This window comes from Nematolebias whitei, chromosome 1, assembly GCF_014905685.2.
Source record: "Nematolebias whitei isolate Nwh7 chromosome 1, NemWhi1, whole genome shotgun sequence".
Classification (NCBI taxonomy): Eukaryota; Metazoa; Chordata; class Actinopteri; order Cyprinodontiformes; family Rivulidae; genus Nematolebias; species Nematolebias whitei.
In genome coordinates, this window is record NC_056498.1 from 13,601,952 (window position 1) to 13,623,292 (window position 21,341).

A 21,341-nucleotide genomic window follows, 5' to 3' on the forward strand; every position below is an offset into this window, starting at 1 on the left:
GCTCACAACACAGAGGGACAGACAATATTTCCAATTCACCCTCTTCGCACAGCGATCGGGGACAATAATGAGCATTTGATCAACTATCAGGTAAAACAGTTGATTAAAAAAACTCCAATATGTTAATCAATATCAGATCAGAAGTTATAGGGGTCAGACAAGCAAAGACCTTGTTTTAACTTTTAACTATTTGTGACCTTGACATTGGAGCTGGTGGTATAGAAAGTGTATGAGACACTATCTAGTGATAATGCATAAAGTGTATGAAGATATATTTTTTAATTATCTCGAGCGGATCAGACGTTATGGTTCAAGGTGACTTTATTGTCTTTTGCATTGCATGTACACGAGGTGGAATGAAATTGTGTACTCAAGGTCCCAGTTACACCCAAAAACAGCAAAAATATAAAGTATAAAAAAGAAAGTAAACAAGGATCTAAGATATACGCTAAACAATAATAATACAATATTATACGGTGTATTAAACAGCAGCGTGAACATGGTCAGAACAAGAGAAAGTTAACAGACGAAGATCACACGTCAATACGTCCCGTCCCTTCGACAGGCTTACAACAAGGCAAGTTTTAAACAAATCCTTCTACCATTTAATCTTTTTTGAATGCACCATGTCAGCTCTCAGAGTCAATAGATTTGTTTTAAATAATGAAGGCAACTTCACTTGTTTTAAATGACGAAATCAACAGCTATGTGAATCGTGCAAGGACGATTATATTGGCATGCGACTCGTGGAAGGAGGGAACTGTATCGAGTAGTTCCAGTTTTAGCAGCACTTCAGACATGCAGTTCTCCTTTTAAACAACAGATGTTGCTAGGGGTGCACCGATAAATCGTCCGGCCGAGTTATCGGCCCCGATTTCTTTAATTTTGGGAAATCGGCCAAAACTTGCATGAGAAACCACTTGTACCGATTTTTTAGTTTTAACAACAATTGTCTGAACTTCATTTATATTTCAGAGCACTACCTCATGGCCAATTAAAACAAGTTTGTATTGTTTCTAGGATATTGTTCAAGGGTATGTTTTTCAACAAAATAATATTGTAAAATTGAAGGTGCATTGTGACCTTATAACACCTGACAATGTCATTTATAAAACAAAATCAGTATCGGCCAAAATCGGAATCGGCAGGTAAGACTTTTTAGAAATCGGTGATCGGAGATCAGCCAGAAAACGGTGATCGGTCGGTACACCCCTAGATGTTGCTACTGAAAAAAATACCCGTAGCACATAAAGAAATCAAGTACAGGAAAGACAAACATATTTTTTCGCAATTATGAGGTTAAGATGAGGTGTGTTATGATTGGAAAAATAGAATAGGAGGGAGGTTGTGCACCTGGTGAGTGCATGGTTTGGATGGTTGACTCAGACTTTCTGATGATGTGTGGGTGTTCACATGAACAAAAACTGGGGTTTGGGGGGTTTTTTGGTGCATGAAAATTATAAAACTATTATATATTTGGGTATTTTAAAAACAAATCATCTTATTTCATATAAAACCCAGAACTGAGGTATAAATGTGATCATTCTTGCATACCTGGCAACATTGTTTCCAAGAGTAGCAGCCCAGTAAGTAACAACCCAAACTGCTCTTATAGGCTTGAAGTGGATACGTTTTAGTTTTAGTTTATTTGCATAGGGTTATTTTTCATGCTTTGTATGAGTAAAGCTGGAGACTAGGTTTCAGACAGAAGAAAAGGACTAAATCAATAAATTTCCCTTCGGGTGACTCCTTTAAATTACCCTCATTCCTGCGAGTTTAGACTTTGGCTCTTGTTTTTTATCCTCCCCCTGCAGTTCTACACATGTTCACTCTGCATATCCCTGGATGCTTGGTATCTAAATGTGCATGCTGCCGTTGCATGAGCACATCTTACTTTTCTCTGACACGAGTTCGTCATCACAGGATTTAATGTAAGAACAGTGATTGGGTTAATGCATGTCTGTTAATCTGTAATGGACTTTTGACCCGTATACAAAGCTCCCCTGAACAGGATTAAGCAAACACAGAATGAAAGGAATGATGAAAGAATACATTTCATCACTGTCTTCCTGACTAACTTCAAATCCAGTGGTAGGCTGTCTGTGCTGAGTTTGTATGTTCTACATCTGCATGCGTGGGTTTTTATCAAGAGTTCTCTCACATACTAAAAACATATAGGCTGAGATGACCAATTCCAAATTGTCACTAGGAACGAGTGAGACTGGTTCTCTAGCTGTGTTTCTAATGTTCTATTGGACTAGAGTTGTATTTCAACACTTCAGAGGCTACAGTTCTGAATGTCCAGCTCTAAAAGGTGTGCCAATGATAAACACGGTTTACAAAAAATGGTCCAAATCTGCTTATATTCATTTCAAAGGTGTGCAATAAATAAGGGGAGTGGTGGCACAGAGGTTAGAGAAGGCAAGCCTGTGATCGAAATGTCGCCAGTTTGACCCCCTCTGACCAACAACATCAAAATTATTATTAAACCTTTTTTTTTTTTTTTTTTACCAGGAAGAAATCCATTGAGATCATCAATCTCTTTTACAAGGATGTCCTGGGTGAGAAAGGTAAAACACCTACCTCCACTCTCATTTGCCCCACTCTGAGCACTTGAGCAAGGCCCTTAATCCCCACCATCTATTCCCCTGGCCGCCCTAGATGGCAGCTCTCTGCTCCACACAGAGGGCTGTGGTAACTTGGTGGTCTGTGGTTGTGTCAGGAAGGACATACAGCTGTAGTATGCTAAGGCTAGGTTAGCTTCAGAGCTCCACTACAGTCAATTTTTAATAACGGGTTCTCACTTTTTCGAGCTACTTGACAGATATGTGACAGAGGTACTGTGTTGTCGATGGTTTAATCAGTGACATGAGACGTTAATTTTCTTTGACTCATCAAAATAAATGTGGTCATTTATTAACAGAATCAAAATTTAACATCAACACATTGTACACTTGATTATACCGATCGGCTCTGATTAATAAAACTTGGCACGTTTACTTAATAAAAACAACAGACATTTCTGAAGATATCTGGATTAATTACTGGCAAGATAGAAGTTTAAAGATGGGAAATGAAGGAGTTTAAATGGAAAGAAAATGATGGATGAGGAAAGTGTGTTGACGAGGAATGGCACCCTTCATCCGACCCCAGCTCAGCCCTGGTACACTCGGTAGTGAAGCGACTCGTTACCTTTGCAGAAGATAGTTCAGCTCCGGTACGGAGTTCCATTTCAACGCTACCTTTCAGCGTCTCCTTAGGATGGCTGAGAATCGTCCGAAGTAGTGACGGTACTCCGTTCAACAACATGCTCATCTCCCGGGTGAACTCACAGCGAGCGGTGAGTCCGTCAGAGGTTCTTCTCAGATGTGGAAGGTTCCATAATCCCAACTAGACTCAGCAGACTGAGTCTGAGAAAACTCAGAAGAACTCCTAGGAACTCCAGCCGAACTCCATCAGAACCAGAAGAACTAACAGACCCAACCAACTAACTCCAGGCACCAACTCACTTCAGAACTACTGGAACTAGGAAGTGTCGACTTTTAAAGAGTTCTGCTTCCGGTCACTTTTGGGAAGTCCTGATTGGTTGAAGGAACCAACAGGGGTGTGGTTTTAGTGACGTCAGAGGGTCATTACCAGTCAAGAAAACATCAGAATTGTTTAGGAACGGTTAGTTACAGACGAGAAAATATTTTGGAGAAATGACAGACTTACAGGTGCCAGTTTTCTTGTTTCTGTCTGAGAGGTTTAAAAACACGACAGTTCATTCCAATAATTTGTTTTTGACTGTCTCCGACTTTTGACTGACATCACTCCTCCTCATTTCAGACAGAAGATCAAAAATGCATAATTACTTTGTAAAATAGACATTTAACTTGATTTCTACTTTGAATGAGGATTAAAAAAATCATTAATACTGTTTCACAGTTGATTTAAAATGAGTGGTTCACTTTGTAGTGAACTAAGCCTCAGGTCAAGTCCTGGCCTTGAGGGGCCTTCCTGGGACAAGAACTGTATTTCATTGATTTGAGTCCAGAAACACAAGATTAAGTTCACCCAGAGACTTTCTAAAGTGTCCTGCACTGATCAATTGAAAGAACACTCTCTTTTCTATTATCATTACTATTTTACAAATGTTTTGATAAATCAAAGTGTGTTTAGTTCAAACCATTTTCAAATGTTGAAGTGAACTACTCATTCTGAATCAACTGTGAAACAGTATTAGTGATTTTTATCCTCATTCAAAGTAGAAATCAGGTTAATGATGCATTGTCTGATTTTCTGTCTTCAATGAGCAAATTGTGAAGTTGGTCAAAGGTCAAGTTTCGGTCAACTGCAAGTTTACTGAAAAAGAAATGTCATGTTTAACTTTTTCAGGCAGATATGAGAGAGTTGACTCCACGAAGTCTGGAATCTTCATAATATCTTCTGTCTGTTCTTAAACAATCTAATCTTTTTCCCTTGACTTTTAATAACCTCTTACATCACAAAAACACACCTCTGTTTGGTCCATCGACCAATCAGAAAGTCCTCAAATGAACCGGAAGTGACTTCTTTTAAAAGGTGCAACACTTCCTAGTTCACAGCAGTTCCAGAGTTCAGAATGCTGGAATTCAGGATGCTGGAGGAAAAGTAACTAAGCTGAACGAGAGAAGATCAGAGGAATTATGAAGAAGTCTGTTCTAGGATGATCTCACGACTCCGAACGGTTCCCTACTATCCTTACGGAGACGCTGGATAGCGTGAAGGCAACTCTACACCGAAGTCTGGATTATCCTCTGCCAAGGTAAAGAGTCGATCTTCAACCGCAAAGTGTACCGTTGGTTAAGCTGGGCCCAGAAGGAGCGTGTTGTTCTGGTTATAACAGACAAATTCCCTCACCCATCTCTCTCAAGATAAACCTCATTTTCCATCTTTAAAATTCTTCTATCCTGCTAGAAATCATTCCAGATATTTTCAGAAATGTCTGTTGTGAAGCAAGGAAAACCATCGCCGTATGGTTTTCTAATTGTAAACTGATTAATTAACCTGTTGTTATTTTCAATTTTGCCAAATTAATGTAAATGTTTGATGTTAAATTTTGATTCTGTTAATAAATGACCACGTTCATTTTGATGGGTCAAAGAAAATTAACGTCTCACGTTACATTTATCAAATTCAATGCACGACATTATTCAGTCCAGAAAAATGAATTAATCCGTTTAATTTATGAATATATCACAGAATATGTTCATCTACAACTTCAATATTTAAAAATGGTATGAACTAAACACACTTTTGATTATCAAGATATTGTAAAATAGTGATGATAATATGAAAGAGAGTGTTCTTTCAATTGATTAGTTCAGAATACAATTAGAAAGTCTCTGGATGAGCTAATTTGTATTTCTGGATTCAAATCAATGAAATAACAGTTCCTGTCCCATGAAGGTCTTCAGAGGCAGGTTTGACCGGAGGCCTAGTTCACTACACAGCGTAAAATAACTGACAGCCTTTGTGCGAATTAGTTCGCTGTTACGAACTCTGAAGAAGGGACCAGCTGAAAGAAGAACAACAAACCTATAGTGTCCCATAGCGGACCAACCAGTTTGCTGGTGATAAAAAGGTTTTTGGGGCTCGCCCTCTCCCCCGTCAACTCCTCTGAGGCAGCCATAGTCAAAGTTGGTTCAAAAAAACATCTTCGGGCTGGTGAAGTCCTTTGGATGAAGGACGAAATGTCTCAACAAGATAAAGAAACTGTCCAGATGACCTGACTGAAGTAAGTTAGAGCCTAGAATACAGTTTTACGAGCCGTACACAGAAAAATAGGACGTGGTTTTAAAAAAAATTGGATTCTCAAATGCATCTGTTCAGTGAGACCACGAAGCGAAGCTTGTCTGTTTTCTTGCAATTATGAGTTGCCAGAAAGTCTCGTACAGTTGCAGGCCAGTGAAGCACTGGCTTAATGAACTGGCAACCTGTTCAGAGTGTAGTTCACTGATCACTCAATGACTGCTGGAGATGGGCTCCAGCTCCCCACAACACTGCATAGTAAAACAGGTGAAATGTCAAACTTAATTAATTAATTTTTTTTAATGCTATGCACTCTGTTGAGGAGTGCACAGATAGATAGATCAGTATCAGCCAATAATCAGATTGGTGAACGTCATCAACCTTTTCACGAATAATAAAGATGGAAAGCAATGGTTCTGTTCCATCACACATCAGGATTTATTGAAAAGTTAATTATGATTCACAAAAACACAATTCATAGCCACACCTTCTTCTTCTTTCGGCTGCTCCCTTCTTCAGGGGTCGCCACAGCGAGCTAACTCGCATTAAGACTTGGCGACTGTTTTACAGATAGTGGGGGTTAAGGGCCTTGCTCAAGGGCTCAGAGTGGGGCGAATGAAGATGGAGGCAGGTGCCACATAAGCATTGAAATGTCAGAGTTGGTTTAACAGCTGCTGTAATTTTTCTTTTAACCTTTTTGTTTTATCGTTTATGATAAATATGGATGAGGACTGAAAAAAAGAAAGACGTACAATCTTATTCGTAATGTTTGTGCGCATGTGTATTTCTTGGCTTTCCGTTCAAACTGCGTTCACATGTTCACTTTACAAATGCCCAGACTCTACCGCAGTCACACTGCCACAGGCAAAACTGATGACTTCAGCAACCAGATGATCAAATAACTAAATCATTATTTGTATGATTAAGTTACTTGATCACTGACAGCCCTGACGTGACAAAGTCAGTGAGGAAAATGTATTTAGCTGGACAGCAATAAGTATTTGGAAGACAAAAAGAGACTATGTTTCTTCCCGTAGCAATCTATCAGACATTACACAAGGTATCATCAGCATCGCAGATTCACAGCAACATGTTGAGATAAAAAGGGAGGAAAAGCAGCTCCATCTGATATTTAACAGCAAAAGCGTTATGGAGTCGAGGTTAGGCTCATAGTGCTCATAAGAAACATTGTTAACAAAGACGATCATTTAGTCTGACTGAAGGAATACAAGGAACATTAACCTTTTTGTTTCTCAGAAAGGCTTTTCAACACAGTTAACACATACTGGACCAAACAGTTCCAAGAACTCTGTAAAAGTTATAAGGACTATTATATCCATGATGGAGTGGTTATAAGAACCAACGTTTAGATTTTCACAAATCAAAACCCTTTATATCAACTCGAGAGTTCAAGTCAATTTTATTGTCATTCTCATCACATGTGGTACATGAGGTGGAACGAAATTGTGTACACAGGGTCCCAGTTACTAGAAGTGCACCGATTGAAGTTTTCTGGCCGATGCCCGATTTATAAAAAGTCTGACCTGCCCATTCTGATTTTGTTTAATAAGCGACACTGTCAGGTGTTATAAGGTCACAATGCACCTTCAATTTTACAATCTTATGTTTATGAAAAACATACCCTTGAACAATATCCTAGAAACAATACAAACTTGTTTTAACTGGCCATGAGGTAGTGCTCTGAGATATAAATGAAGTTCAGACAATTGTTAAAACAAACAAAAACAAAAAAAATTGTAAAATCGGTTTCTCATGAAAGTATCGGACGATTTCCCAAAATTAAAGAAATCTGGGCCTAACACCCCTACCAGTTACACTCAAAAAAAGCAAAACATATGAAGTGTAAAAAGAAACAGTAGGGATCTAAGATATACACTAAACAAACACCAAACGGTATGCTAAAAGATCTAAGATATACGCTAAACACTAATAATGTAAAACAATATGGCGTAACAACAGCGGCCCGAACATGAGTCTGTTGTGAGCAGAGTCTCTATTGAGCCAAAAAGCTCCTGCTAACAGAAGCTAAACAACCTGATAAATGTGACGCATCACATCGAACTGAGGATTAAGTTGCAAGGTGGAGAAAAAGCCAACTATTGTTCGAAAAGCTTGTGATAATTGAATTTTGTTAAAATACGATGGAAAAATTACCTTTATGTATGAGTCTCTTGAATGCAGTGTCTGAAAGATAATCCTAAAAAATGTTCTGAAGCACTTTTCTGATCAGTTGCCATTTTCATATTACCTGTGCACTAATGCAGTTATTCTCAATAACAGCTACGAAATCTCAATATCTAAATACAGTTAAGGTTTCCTCGTTCAAATGAACAAATGAAGAAATCCTCATTAGAATATAAACATTTGATTCAGACCAGTATCTGTGTGTGTGTGTGTGTGTGGGGGGGGGGGGGGGGGGGGGTACCCACATAAACAAGACAAATCCAGCCTTATTTCTGGAACCTCTCATGACATCAGGATGATCAACATTTAGCTTAAAAGGCCAGAAATCTGAAAATGTGATTATGTTATTTTGCAGAAATCTGACTTAAGCTCTGATTAGATGTGATGGGTCACAAATGTAGTTTCAAACAGCCACAGCACTAACATGGTGAAAACATGGTGAACTGCTCCCCAGTGATATGAAAAGAGAACTACATCTGTGGTGAGTTCACATCCACCTGTGTTTCTCCAAGCATTATCCAAGGAGGGTGCCCCGCCTGGTCAACAGAACCGTAAACCATGCCTACAAACCCCGCCCCCATTCCCCAACTCCACAACTTCAGGATGGGGAGCGGAGATTGTAGTAACAGGAGGAGCAGTTCAGACCTAGCATTATTACTGCAACGCTCCGCTTCAGGGTTTTTTTGACGGTCTAACAAGCTTCATGCCACCAAAACATTTAGCCTTTAACACAGGTGCTCACAGGGCTACCAAATACACGTCTCTCTTGGGGGTGGGTCCTCGTGACTCAATGAGCCTACCTGTATAAATAAAGGTTAAAAATAAAAAAAAATCTGACCAATGAAATTACCAAACAGGTCACAGTCAACCAATGAAATTGGGAGGGCATTAATGAGCATGAACCTTGATGACTTTGTGGTAGGTTACAGTTTTTTTTAACCAGCCTTGTTACAGGCACTGTTCAGAAAAAAAAAAACATTTACTGTACGTATTTGTGCATGTTACGGGTACATACAGTATTTAATTAAAAGGTTTTTTTTAATATTTCTGTGTAAATATCTCATGTTACAACGTGGACACCAGGGGCTTATAGACAGAGCTGTTGTCTACATTTTTATAGTGGGTGTACTGCAGTTAGTGTTACATTGGACACCGTTGAAGCCATGGAGAGCGAATGTCCAACATCCAATGTAAAATTAACTTTACCATAGTCGATCCACATACTGCGCTTAGAAACTAAAGTACACTGGTTAGTACAATATAATCATAAATTTATTTAGATTTTTAAGCATATTGAATATTTCCAAATTTCTCTGATGCTTATATTAGAATAAATGAACATCAAACTTTGTACAACAGTTGGCTTTGTATTAAAAACATGTTATAGAATTTATAAAACAGTATCAAAGCAAAACATGTTCAAGTATTAAGTAGTAAGTACAGAAGTATTAATTATACAATAATTCAATGGATAAGCGAATGTAATAAACAAGTGTTTAACTGTCGTTTAGCATATCAATGACACGTTTAATGATACGTCATGTTTTACTGGGCACTTTTAAGTTGGTATACTGAAATTCTTAAGCTTTGCTAGTGGGTATACTCTGAAGTCCTGAAATTACGGTATGCGTTATCAACCTCTATCTGTCCAACATTTTTCAGTCAGGTCATCTGGACAGTTTCTTTTTTAGTGCTGAAACGTTTTGCCATCGATCCAGAGGACTTCATCAGTCAAGGAAACACACAATAAAACTGATTCTTCCCTAACAGCTTACTCCAAAGTGGAACAAACCAGTTATGTTGGTGCTAAGATGGTCTCTTTGTCACGCCCCCTCCTCCATTGCCGTCCCTCTTCCTTGTTGACACTCGTGTCAACCTGGTTGAAAACAACAAAGTCCATGCTCAATAATCCAGGTATACAATCCAACCTTTTTCAGTCAGGTCCAGATGACCTGACTGAAAAATGTTGGATTATATACCTGGATTATTGAGCAAGGACTGTGTTGTTAACCTCTATCTATATCTATCTCTGTGCATCCTAACTTGTGTTAAATAATAAATGTACATCTTTAATGTAGAATCTCACTAAATTATCAAACTGTCTCACATCAGATGTTGCAAACCAATGTTCTGATGGCCAGTCTTATCAAAATTACAATTATTCTGCATCACCACCTGGGAAATTTTACTTTTTTGGCCCAGATAAGGTAAAAATAAAGTTGCATTTGGATAAACTAGATTGAGCTCCATTTTCTGACGATTAAACTCATAATCAGAATTTGCACTTTGAAAAGTTAAATATATTCAAGGTTCTTTATTTGTCGTTCGCACCTCATGTGGTACAATTATGTACACAGGGTCCCAGTTACATCCAACAATAAAATGTAAAAGAAAAACAGTAATAACATCTAAGATATGAACTAAGGAAAACATCAACTGAATACACACTAAGCACTAATAGCATAAAAACATTATGTCGAACAGCAGCACGATGAAATATGAAAGTAATTAGTGATCAAAATAAATGTAGTACTTGGACCACTTGTTGGTAGGAAGCCATAATTACAGTTCAGTTGTAAGTGATGAACTGAGCTAGCAGGCAGGTTGAGGTAAAATTGTCATGTACAAACCAAACCATGAAGTCAGCCAAGGTCTGAAACAAATCTGATCAGTCCCAAACTTTAGGACAGTATGGTTGGGCGATAAGCTAAAAACTTTCTATCGTTCATTATCAGTCCAGCTACCACTAAGTGGTGAAACATTTGTGCATGTGACTTAAACCATCCGTCCATCAGTTATCTTTACCAGCTTCTTCTTTTCTGGGTCACAGGGATCACTGGTGTCCATATCCAGCAATCACTGCGCAAGAGGCGGGGGACACCCTGGACAGGTCTCCAGTCCATCACAGGAGACAAATCACCATTCACTCTCTCACTCACACCTAAGGACAATTTAGAGTAGGCCTGTCGCGATCACAAATTTTGCTGGGCGATTAATTGTCTCAGAAAATATTGTGATAAACAGTAATATTGTTTGACATTCGACAATAATGAGTAATTATTGTCAAATTTAAGAAAAAAGAAGAAAAAAGAAATCTTGGTTAATTTTTGTGTGTGGTACCTTTTTTGACAACCCGATGGCAGAATGAGACGATTTGAACTGAAGGATGGATAGTGATGGAGTGAAAAGCGTGTCTCTAAGAAAAATGGGAGGGAGGCCTCTTGACATGACATGGGCTGTTTCTCCTTCCTTTATTCGATTCTCAAAATGGCAGACACTGTGTGGTTTGAGCTCTTTAGCATAGCATTTTTCCACACAAAGCTTTAATAAAAAAATCAGTAAACAAGTTCTCAGCTTCTTTTTGCAGAGAAAAACAACTTTTTAGACGAAGGCACAGGTTTGTGAATTTTGGAGCTTCGACAAGACGGAGGTTTTTTTTCCTGAGGGCGGATTGTTAGCTTAGCTTGTAGCTTAGCTTCTCTTAGCTTAGCTGCTTTTAACCATCCAAAAACATGATTTTGGATGGTTAAATTGGATTTTTAAGCGAAAGGAGAAAGGGAGGGGCCATTGAAGAGCACCGGAGTCGAGCCTTTTTATCATCCAGTGTCTTCAGTAGAAAGAGAGAGACGCGAAGAAACGATAAATCTGATAAATGAAAATAAGGTTGATAATTTTCATTCATCATGCGATTAATTGATTTATTGTTCATCACGCAGGCCTAACTGACACACCACATTAACTAGTACCAATACAGGTATACAACTTTGATACAAGTGTTTTAACAAAAACGCAGGTGAATCTATGGTGTTTACTTGCTCCACATCTTATTTCTTACGCTCAATAATGTAAAAAAGAAAAGAAAAGAAGGATCTGATGGGTAAGGAACAGTTCAACACATACATGCAGCAAACTCCACACAGACAGCCGACTAGCATTTAAACTCAAACACAAGGTTTGAAAAGGAATGGCTTTTTGCTAAAGTTTAAACACACGGTCATCAGTTGCTGTCATCTCTATTGCAAAGGCTAAATGCATTTTCTGTGCTCGTCCATTTACATCCCAAACCAACGGGACAGTCGAGATTTTAGTACAAACACAGAAAACAGAGGTGGGCTAAGGGGTAGGGACAAAGGGTTAAAGAAAACAGAACTGGATGCATCAATTCAGATTTTATATACGCTTTTTTACTATTAAGAATTTACATGCAAAAAAAAATGGGAAAACAGGAAATAAGAATGTGTTTGTTTAGTAAAAGTGAGATATGGCCAGTCTTCCTAACCAAACCAGTTAGAACAAATAAAATGTTAACACTTAACAACTATTGACCTACTTTTCTTTGCAGCCTTTAAACAATTTATTTCTTTAATGAAACAAATATCTAGACCCTCTAGTGCTACAACAATCGGACGCTTCTGGTCAGGATGAGATTAAATCCCAGCAGCTGATCTCAGTTTCAAAACGTAAAAAGTCAAATCCCTCTCAACGAGAAAATCGTAAAAATACTGCAGATAAAGGATCTCTGTGCGTTCTATGTATTGCCCAACGTTTGTGGGGAAAATCAATGTGCTGACTCAACCGCAAACGTTTATCATGAAGAGCGTGTGGAGCTCGACCACACGACACGAACCGTCCGGTAAACAGCTGCACTGTGCCACATCTGCCAGGGACGTTTCACACAAGTTAGCGTCCAGGAAAAACTAAAACATAATAAAAGTATATAAAACAAAGAAGAAGAAACGCCATTAATAGCAATTATTCAATCACATGAAGTATTTTTTTTATCTATAGTTTCAACGATTGATTGAAGCAAAGCACTAAAATCTCAGAGATAAGGCGATCCTGAATCCACAATCAGCTCCGAACAGAAAACAACAGCGTGTGGAGGGAGTTGGAAAAACCCTTTAATCCCAACACATTAAAAAAAACAGGATCCTCGACTCTCTGCTCTTTGTGTTTGATGGAATTCAAGTTATGCCCCCTGGCTTCGACCCAAGCGGCCCTGCGATGCATTTTCTTCCACGCTACTGTTTAATCAGCATCTTCTGCTGGGCATGACTTTCAACCTGGCTCTTGTTTATGAGGCCTTCAGGGACAACGACGTCACGCCTCAATCCATCATTCGGACAGATGCTCCTAGTTATCAAAAGCTTTTCTTTCTGTCGTGGTTATTGTCTTCAACTGGACTTCAGATCAAGCAGATGCATCGACCATCAGATCATAAAAAGGGTTGTTTTTTTCGTAGCACACCTCATCAGCTTCCATCCCAATTCTTAGAACTGGTTAATTGCATTATGACTCACTTGTGGATACAGCTTGAGGCAGAGTTCTGGCCCCCGTTTGACAGATTTCTCCATGCGACGACAGAGTGTTTGACATAAAATGGCACCTCAAGAAAGAAGAACTTGCACCGTCAGTCTGAGGAACCGACACTATTACAATTTCTGACGTTTATCTTTGATGCCAAAATATGTTTTTGTACAGCCAAAGTTACTTTTCTTTGCTTTAAGATTTGCTGTTAAAAGGTCTTGACTCTAAAAAATCTGCAGGACCAGATGAACTTCCACCTTATTTCTAAGACTAGCCGCACAAATCATCACAGTACCGGTGTCTCGTGTCTTTAACCTGTCCATAAGCCAAAACTCAGTTCCTAACGCTTGGAAAACAGCTTTTGTTCTTTCTTTACTGAAGAGACCCCACCTCACTGAACAACTATCGACCAATCTCTAAACTCTGTATTTTAGCTAAGATTTTAGAAAAACTGATAAACTCTCAAATCAAAATGTATTTGGAATCATTTAACATCTTACCTCTCCATCCATCTGGTTTCAGGAAACAACACAGCACAACGACTGCTTCACTGAAGGTTTTTAATGACATTGAAGCACTGGATGCTAAGGATTATTGTGCTGCACTGTTCTTGACACTGTGGATTAAGAATGCACGATATATACGGTACACGGCAGAAACGATGGACATTTAGCCTACGATAGAGATCTGTCTTCTACCGGCTAACCGCAGTAATGCTGCGTCTGATGTAAAATCAGAGTTGCCAGATTTAATCGTTACTTTTTTTGAGTTGAAAACTGTGCGTAAGTGGTGTTAAAGTCCTTTCTTCGAGAGCTAAGTAGCGAAGCTACAAGCTGACTACGGCTGGCTTGCTGTACTCGTATTCGGACTCGTGCGCAAAACGCTGTGTTCTGTCGAAAGTTGTTTTTTTTCGTCGAAAGTTCATTGGTCAGCTTTAGAGAGTGCATTTGAGAGAAAAAACCTGCTCTCTGAGAAGAACGTTGTGTTGCGTGATTTTACTGCGAGACCCTCTGGTCAAAGCCACAGACGAAATTGGTCGCCATTTTGTGTCAGCTCTCCTTAAAGCGAAAGGAGACGCCCACTAGAGGTTTGGAGGGTGAAGTGTTTTCAGTGTAACATGCTGCTCTGTTGCTGTTCATTTCTTAAATAAGACTGGAAACTGTTAAGAGTTAACAACATATTATTTTGTTTAAAACATATGGCTAAAACTACATTTGATATATTTTGCACTGTTTTGCACTACAAGAAAGAAGCCTAATACTTGATTTGTTAATTATTTAAAAACTCTCTGGACCTAGTAGTGAAATTTTCTTAATTGAGATTATTTTGTGGTATAGCAGTTTTCAAAATAAATGCTGGCAAAATGACACCCTATGCTTTTTTAATTCCTATTGCAAGTTTTATACCAAACACATATGATATATATTGTTACAGTCACCCATCACAATACATATTGTGACATGAATTTTATGCAATATCGCACATCCCTACTGTGGATCATGACATCTCGTGTCATAAACTCTCAGAAATCAGTTTCTCAGATCACACCATTGGTTGGTTCACTAATGATCTTTCAGATCGGAGGCAATGTGTTCAACATAATGGTACTTCTTCCAGTTATTTAACGGTTAACAATGGTGTACCACAAGGCTCAATCTTAGGACCCACCCTCTTTACAATCTACATAAGTAATGTAGTAATGTAGGTCAGTTCATTCCTGATGCATCCTTACATTTCTATGCTGATGACACAGTTGTTTACTGTTGAACTAAATCGGTCGTTAAGGTTTTCCAGCTCCTACAGTCTGCATTCAACATCATTCAGTCAAACTTGTTCCGTCTCAAACTGGTGCCAAATGTGATAAAATCACTGACTTGATCACTGAGACTAACCTGTATAAATTAAGGTTGAATGAAAAAGATACTCTCAGATGCTTTTGCACCTGTTTAATCCACCAAACCATGACCCGATTGAAGCAAGGGGAGAAAAAAAAAAAAACACTTTTTCAAACAACTCCCTCCTCCCCGTCTCCCCACTTCCCTCCTTCCACCAACGCAACAGGATATTGCTCAGTGACACAACAGGGCTATGGCTTCATGGAGACATGTAGAGGCAGGCTGGGGGACAAAGCTTCAGAGAAGAATTAAAAAACAAGAAGCAGGGGGGAGGCAGGAGAGTGATACGATCTCCCAGCGCACAGACACGAATTGTGTTCGCTTCGGCCCGCCTCATATACAAACAGCATATTAACAGAACTCCTCTTTTTTTTTACACTACGGGAGATGCATTTTCATCTGGAGGGTGGGGGGTGGGGGGGGGGGAGGCTGACATGGGAGACAAAGATAAGCGAGGAGAGAAGACATGTGTGAACCGATCCAACAAGTGAGATTGACAGATACAAAAGAGACGGAGATGAAATTGTTCAGGAGTCTTGGAGAAAGGTATTCTTTGGATGTGTCACATAAGGTTCCTGTGCTATAAACAAACCTTGGATCAAGGAAGTGAACTTAAAAGCCAGGGCTGTGTTCCTACAAACCTACAGCTTTCACTGCGTTAGTCATTGTCAGCTAAATAAAAAGGGTGCCAATGCAATCCTTCCCAGTGATATGAATATTGGGCTGCATCACAGGAATGTTAATAACAGAGAGCAAGCTGCTGTAAAACACACGACTCTGTGTTTAGGTTAAAAGCAGAGCTACAGCTAACAACGGTACTTGTAGCATGCATGAGCCCAGTACTTTGACGCCGGGCCCGCTGCCTCTGCATGGCATCAGGGTTCAAAGTATGAGTGTTCCAACGGTGCTGAAATGGAACGCTTCCTAAGAAATTGCTGACCTTTGCTTGCTAAGCAAGGCATTCTGTTCTATCAGCAACACATACTTGCATGGTTCTTCTCCCCCCTGTGACCTCAGATCACCTTATTGAACAAACAAGACACGTGACTTGGCTTCCAAAAAGAAGATTTATCATACCATAAAATGTTTCCCCTCGATCTCTGTCGTGATCTTAGGTCACGTTTCTAAAGAAAGATGATTTAAGGTTATCTTTACTTTATAATTGGCATAATAAACAATAAGATTGCTTTAGCAGCATGTTCACACTTACTGTCATGGGTTTGTCTGCACTGTTTTATACATCAGGACATAGCAGCTGCTGAAACGTTCTCCAGCTGCAAAACTCTTTTTCTTATTAAATATTTAACTCTAAATGCGTTGAAGCGGCCTTTAACAGACTGATGAGCAGCAGCAGTTGCTTCTCAATGCTGATGTCTTTCCATCTCGACATTGTGTTAACACGCACCTGTGCCCTCCAGAGGAGCAAACACAAAGCTTCCTTCGTAGCGGTGATCACACCGATTGAAACTTCCAAGGAAATATTTAGTTTTCCTAACGCAGCGTTTCCATTTTAGCTTTGTTCAAATATGACGACGGGGCGGGACCTGTTGCGTGTTTTTGTACACTTGAGGTTGGATTTGAATAAATTTAGAACCAGAAGACCAGATTGTTTTAATTATGCTCTGAACATCCTAGACATGTAAAAGAGTAGTTGTATTTACCCATGACTGTGTACCAAAATGCAACACTTCCACAAGAACGGGTGACAAAGTAAATGTAACCGTCCACTCTAGTGACTTCAGTCTAACTGAGACTGAGGGACAACAGATGAGACTTTACAAAGCAGATGTGGCAGACTTACTGTTGTTGGACTTGAGATCCCGATGAATGACGGGTACGATGGCCTCGCTGTGCAGGTACAACATCCCTCGGGCTATCTGCACAGCCCAGTTGACCAGGACATGAGGCGGGATGCGGCGGCCTGCTAGCGCCCGGCTCAGCGGCCCGCCTGAGGCATACTCCATAATGAGGCACAGGTTGGGCTCCTGCAGACACACGCCCTTCAAGGCGATGATGTTGGGGTGGGTGAGCATGGCAAACAAACGGGCCTCCTGCCGCACGTTCTGCGCCGTCACACTGATGTCCTCATCGGGGTCTTGCCGAGCCGCCTTCACGGCCACCAGCTCGTGTCTCCATGTACCACGATACACTTTTCCGAAGCCCCCGACGCCGATCACCTCCTCCAAGCTCAGCTCCCGGAAATCCACCTCCTCCGGTTCAAAATCGCCGACCACATCATGGTCTAGCTCGCTGACCACACTGCTCCCTGGAAGTTTGGCATACCCGCTTGGCTTGAAGGAGCCATAGTTGGCTGGGAAGATGCCCACCTTGTTGTTGACCTTACCGGCCCACCAGCCCTCGTCCCCTGATATCTCAGAGTCCTGAGAGAGAACCTCCACCTGGTCACCTTTACGTAGAGTGAGCTCATCTTTACAGGAGGCCTCATAGTCGAACAGGGCTGTCCACACGGGGTTGATGAAGTTCCCTTTTTGCGACTGCTCCAAATTTTTCCAGCTGGACAGCGAGCTACGGTTGAATATGTTCTTCAGCGGCTCCATGGAGCCTCAAGCAGATGTTCGGACCGGACCTGATTTAGCACCGAAGTGCTCAGAAAATAAAGTACAAAGGAGTACTTTATTGCACCTCGCTCCCTTTCCTGTCTTTCTTGTTGGCTCATCAGGAACCCGTGAAATGTGAGCACAAGTCAAGGCGACAGGGCGGCTAAACGAAAGCCAAATGTCTTTCATTCGTCTCGAAAGGTAAATTCAAACCTTTCCATTTCAGGAGGACTGTTGTGCTTTTCTAGAAGAGCTTCAAATGTCAAAGATGATGCTTCTTGTAACCAAGCCTGGTCTCTAATGATCACCTCATAATGACCCCTGCCCTCATTCAGATCTACCACCTGTTGAACTTAAGAGTCTCAGGACTCTTTAAAAACACCAATATCCAGAAGGAGGCTCTCTTAAAAGTTCTTGCTACACCTCCACACCAACATCTGGCTGTCCATGTTGGTTTCTATGTATTTTTAGCCATAAGTGCAGTGGCCACTACAAGCAGGAAGCGCCGAGAAGAGAAGAATGGCAGGAAAGGAGCATTCAGTTCAGCCAACGTTTTACGACAAGTTTCAGGCGCTGACCGCGCTGGCACTGGCAAACCCAAATATTCAATAACTGCGTCCGAACGCAACTTTGCGGCGGCCCCGTAGACAATCCCGCATCCATATTTGCGCAACAGTCCCCATGCTGGCGGTGCTAGCCCGCCGAGGTGATCTTTATCGCCAAAACCCGCCGACTCTGGAACAGGAAGAGCTCTCCAAACCTGCTCGACTCCACTTTCCAAAGAGGGAGGAAGTTCAAAACAAACGCCGTTGGTTCCTGGCGGGGGAGGCAGCGCCCGGTCCGGTCCAGTTCGGGTCTGAGCTCGGTGAGAACAGAACAACAACAACAAGCCCGTGAGAAGAACTTGTGATTCCGCTCCTCTTCCTCTGTCCTCGCGCTCACTGGTCAGGTCCTCGCACCACTTCAACGTCGAGGAGGGTGGGGCTTCAAAACTTTTTCTCTCCCAGCAGGAAAACGGAGTCAGATGACAAACACCGGATGTAGTAAGGAAAATAAAAGCGCAACTTCCGGTTTACAAAATAATACTCGTAAATCAATTTATTTTTCACAGAAAAACAAACACGTTGTGTGTTCAGGTTCTAGCGAAAGGTTGTGAACGATTTTATTATTTTATATTTTGGAAATAGCTTCTTTTTTTTTTATAGCTGAGTGTGGCGAATTACAGGTGAGTGCCTTGTGTTGTTTGTTGTTTATTTGTCAACAATGCAATGAAATGTTCAGGATGAGAAGAACCGATTCGACTCACTAAGTAAAACAACAAGAAATACTAAAGCATGCAATAAGAGTACAAAATAAATATCCTGATACATGCTCAATAATCCAGGTAGAAAAATAAAAAAAAAGTTCAATCTGGTCCTCTGGACATTCAAAAAACAAGAAAACAAACAAAACAACAAAAAAAAAACAAAGCAAAAAAATTTTAGAAATGTTTCGTCTCTCATCCGAGAGACTTCCTCAGTCTGAGGTGCTGTATTCAGCTCAGTCTCTTAAATAGCACCTTCTCAGAGTGGATCAACCAGTTTGCTGCTGACAACCAAAACCAGCTGCTCACATGCTCAAGAAGGACCATCAGCCTAACAATTCACCTCTAAACTACTGGAAAAGATTGTGGAGTCTCAGTTGAAACAGTTTTTGGGGGATCACGCTATCCTTGAGTTATTCCAATCTGGCTTCAAATCTCTCCATAGCACTGAAACTGCTCTACTGAAGGTTTTTAACGACATTTTCATATCCACAGACGCAGGTGATTCTGTGCTGCTTGTCCTATTGGACCTTACATCTGCTTTTGACACCATCGACCACAACATCCTCATTTCTAGACTGGAGCAGTGGGTGGGCATCACAGGGTCAGCCCTTAAATGGTTTGGGTCCTACCTCTCTGACAGAACCTTCTGTGTCAATATCAAAGATTTTAGTTCGGCATCGACAGCGCTCCAGTGGGGGGTACCGCAGGGGTCCATCCTCGGTCCCCTTCTCTTTTCTTTATACCTGCTGCCACTAGGTGCTATCTTCCGCAAACACGACATACCCTTTCATTTCTATGCCGATGATTGCCAAATTTACTTCCCCCTGAGGCACAGAGGCACACACTCTATTCAGCCTCTTCTTGACTGCCTGGCTGACATCCGGGACTGGATGGCTTTAAACTTCTTAAGCTTCAATGAGAAGAAGTCTGAAGTCATGCTGTTCCATCCCAGTGGCTCACTCATGAACCATGACATTGACCTTTTCTCTCTAGCCCCGCTAGAGAAACAAAAGGTCACTAATCTGGGGGTGATAATGGACCCGTCCTTAAAACTCAACAGTCACGTAAACATGATGGTCAAATCCTGTTTTTTTCAGCTGAGACGGCTGTCTAAGCTGAAGCCTATACTCTCCAAAAAGAACATTGAGACAGTGATCCATGCCTTCATAACATCAAGGCTTGATTACTGCAATTCACTTCTGTTTGGAATCAGTCAGTCCTCCATTGCTCGTCTACAACTGGACCAAAATGCTGCAGCCCGATTTTTAACTGGTACAGGCTATAGAGAGCACATCACACCAGTTTTGGCCTCCCTGCACTGGCTACCCATTCACCTTCGGATCCATTTCAAAATTCTCATGTACGTTTTTAAATCACTGAACAGTTCCGCCCCATCCTATCTCACTGATCTTCTGCAGCCATATGTCCCACCGCGCTCTCTGAGGTCAGCAGACCAGATGCTTCTCTCAGTCCCAGAAACCCGTCGTAAGCTCAGAGGTGACAGGGCTTTCTCTGTTGCAGGTCCACGACTGTGGAATGAGTTGCCACTGAGTGTCCGGCAGGCTCCCACACTCTCAGTCTTTAAGTCTCGCTTGAAGACCCACTTCTATTCGCTTGCCTTTAACACGGTGTGATTTGTTTTGGTCCGGTCTGTTCTCTACTCTGTTGGCCATTTTAGTTAGCTTCTGCTGCTATTTGTATCTGTATTTCTATTTTATGTTTTCCTGTCTGCTGTGCATGTTTGTGTTTTTTTGTACAGCACTTTGGTTGGCCTTGTTGCTGTTTTAAGTGCTATATAAATAAATTGGTATGGTATGGTAACAATGGATCATTAGCACACTGATGGCTGTTTACTATTCACAGGGGGCTGAGTGATACTAGCAATCACAGCATTGTAAGAGGGGGACAGTTGAACCCGGAGGCCTCCACCCCTGTTTAACGATGGACGATTTCTTTTCACAAAGATGGCCTCCTTTACTCCTCTCTCAAACCATCGTTCCTCTCTGTCCAGGATGTGAACATCTTCATCCCTGAATGAGTGACTGCTGGCCTGGAGATGAGTGTAGACCGCAGAGTCCTGGCCTGATGATGTTGATCTTCTGTGCTGGGCCATCCTTTTGGCTAGTGGCTGTTTAGTTTCCCCGATGTACGACTGATCACAGCCCTCCTGACACTGAACAGCATACACAACATTGCTCTGTTTGTGCCGGGGGACTGGATCTTTGGGATGAACCAGTCTTTGCCGTAATGTATTTTGGGGTTTAAAAGCCACTGGGACGTTATGTTTAGAAAATAAAC

General features: G+C 40.9%; 2 protein-coding genes across 2 annotated transcripts in view; one reads left to right on the plus strand and one right to left on the minus strand.

The window, feature by feature from the left end:
• The window catches only part of LOC119408326 (mitogen-activated protein kinase kinase kinase 11), an 85,305-nt gene extending 67,525 nt beyond the window's left edge, over positions 1-17,780 (minus strand). The window contains exon 1 of the mRNA XM_037675126.1: positions 16,981-17,780. Coding sequence (XP_037531054.1) covers positions 16,981-17,737 — 757 coding nt within the window. The 5' untranslated portion in view covers positions 17,738-17,780. The remainder of the gene's footprint in view (positions 1-16,980) is intronic.
• The window catches only part of LOC119414734 (neurexin-2), a 1,264,057-nt gene that overhangs the window by 1,045,243 nt on the left and 197,473 nt on the right, over positions 1-21,341 (plus strand). The window lies entirely within an intron of this gene.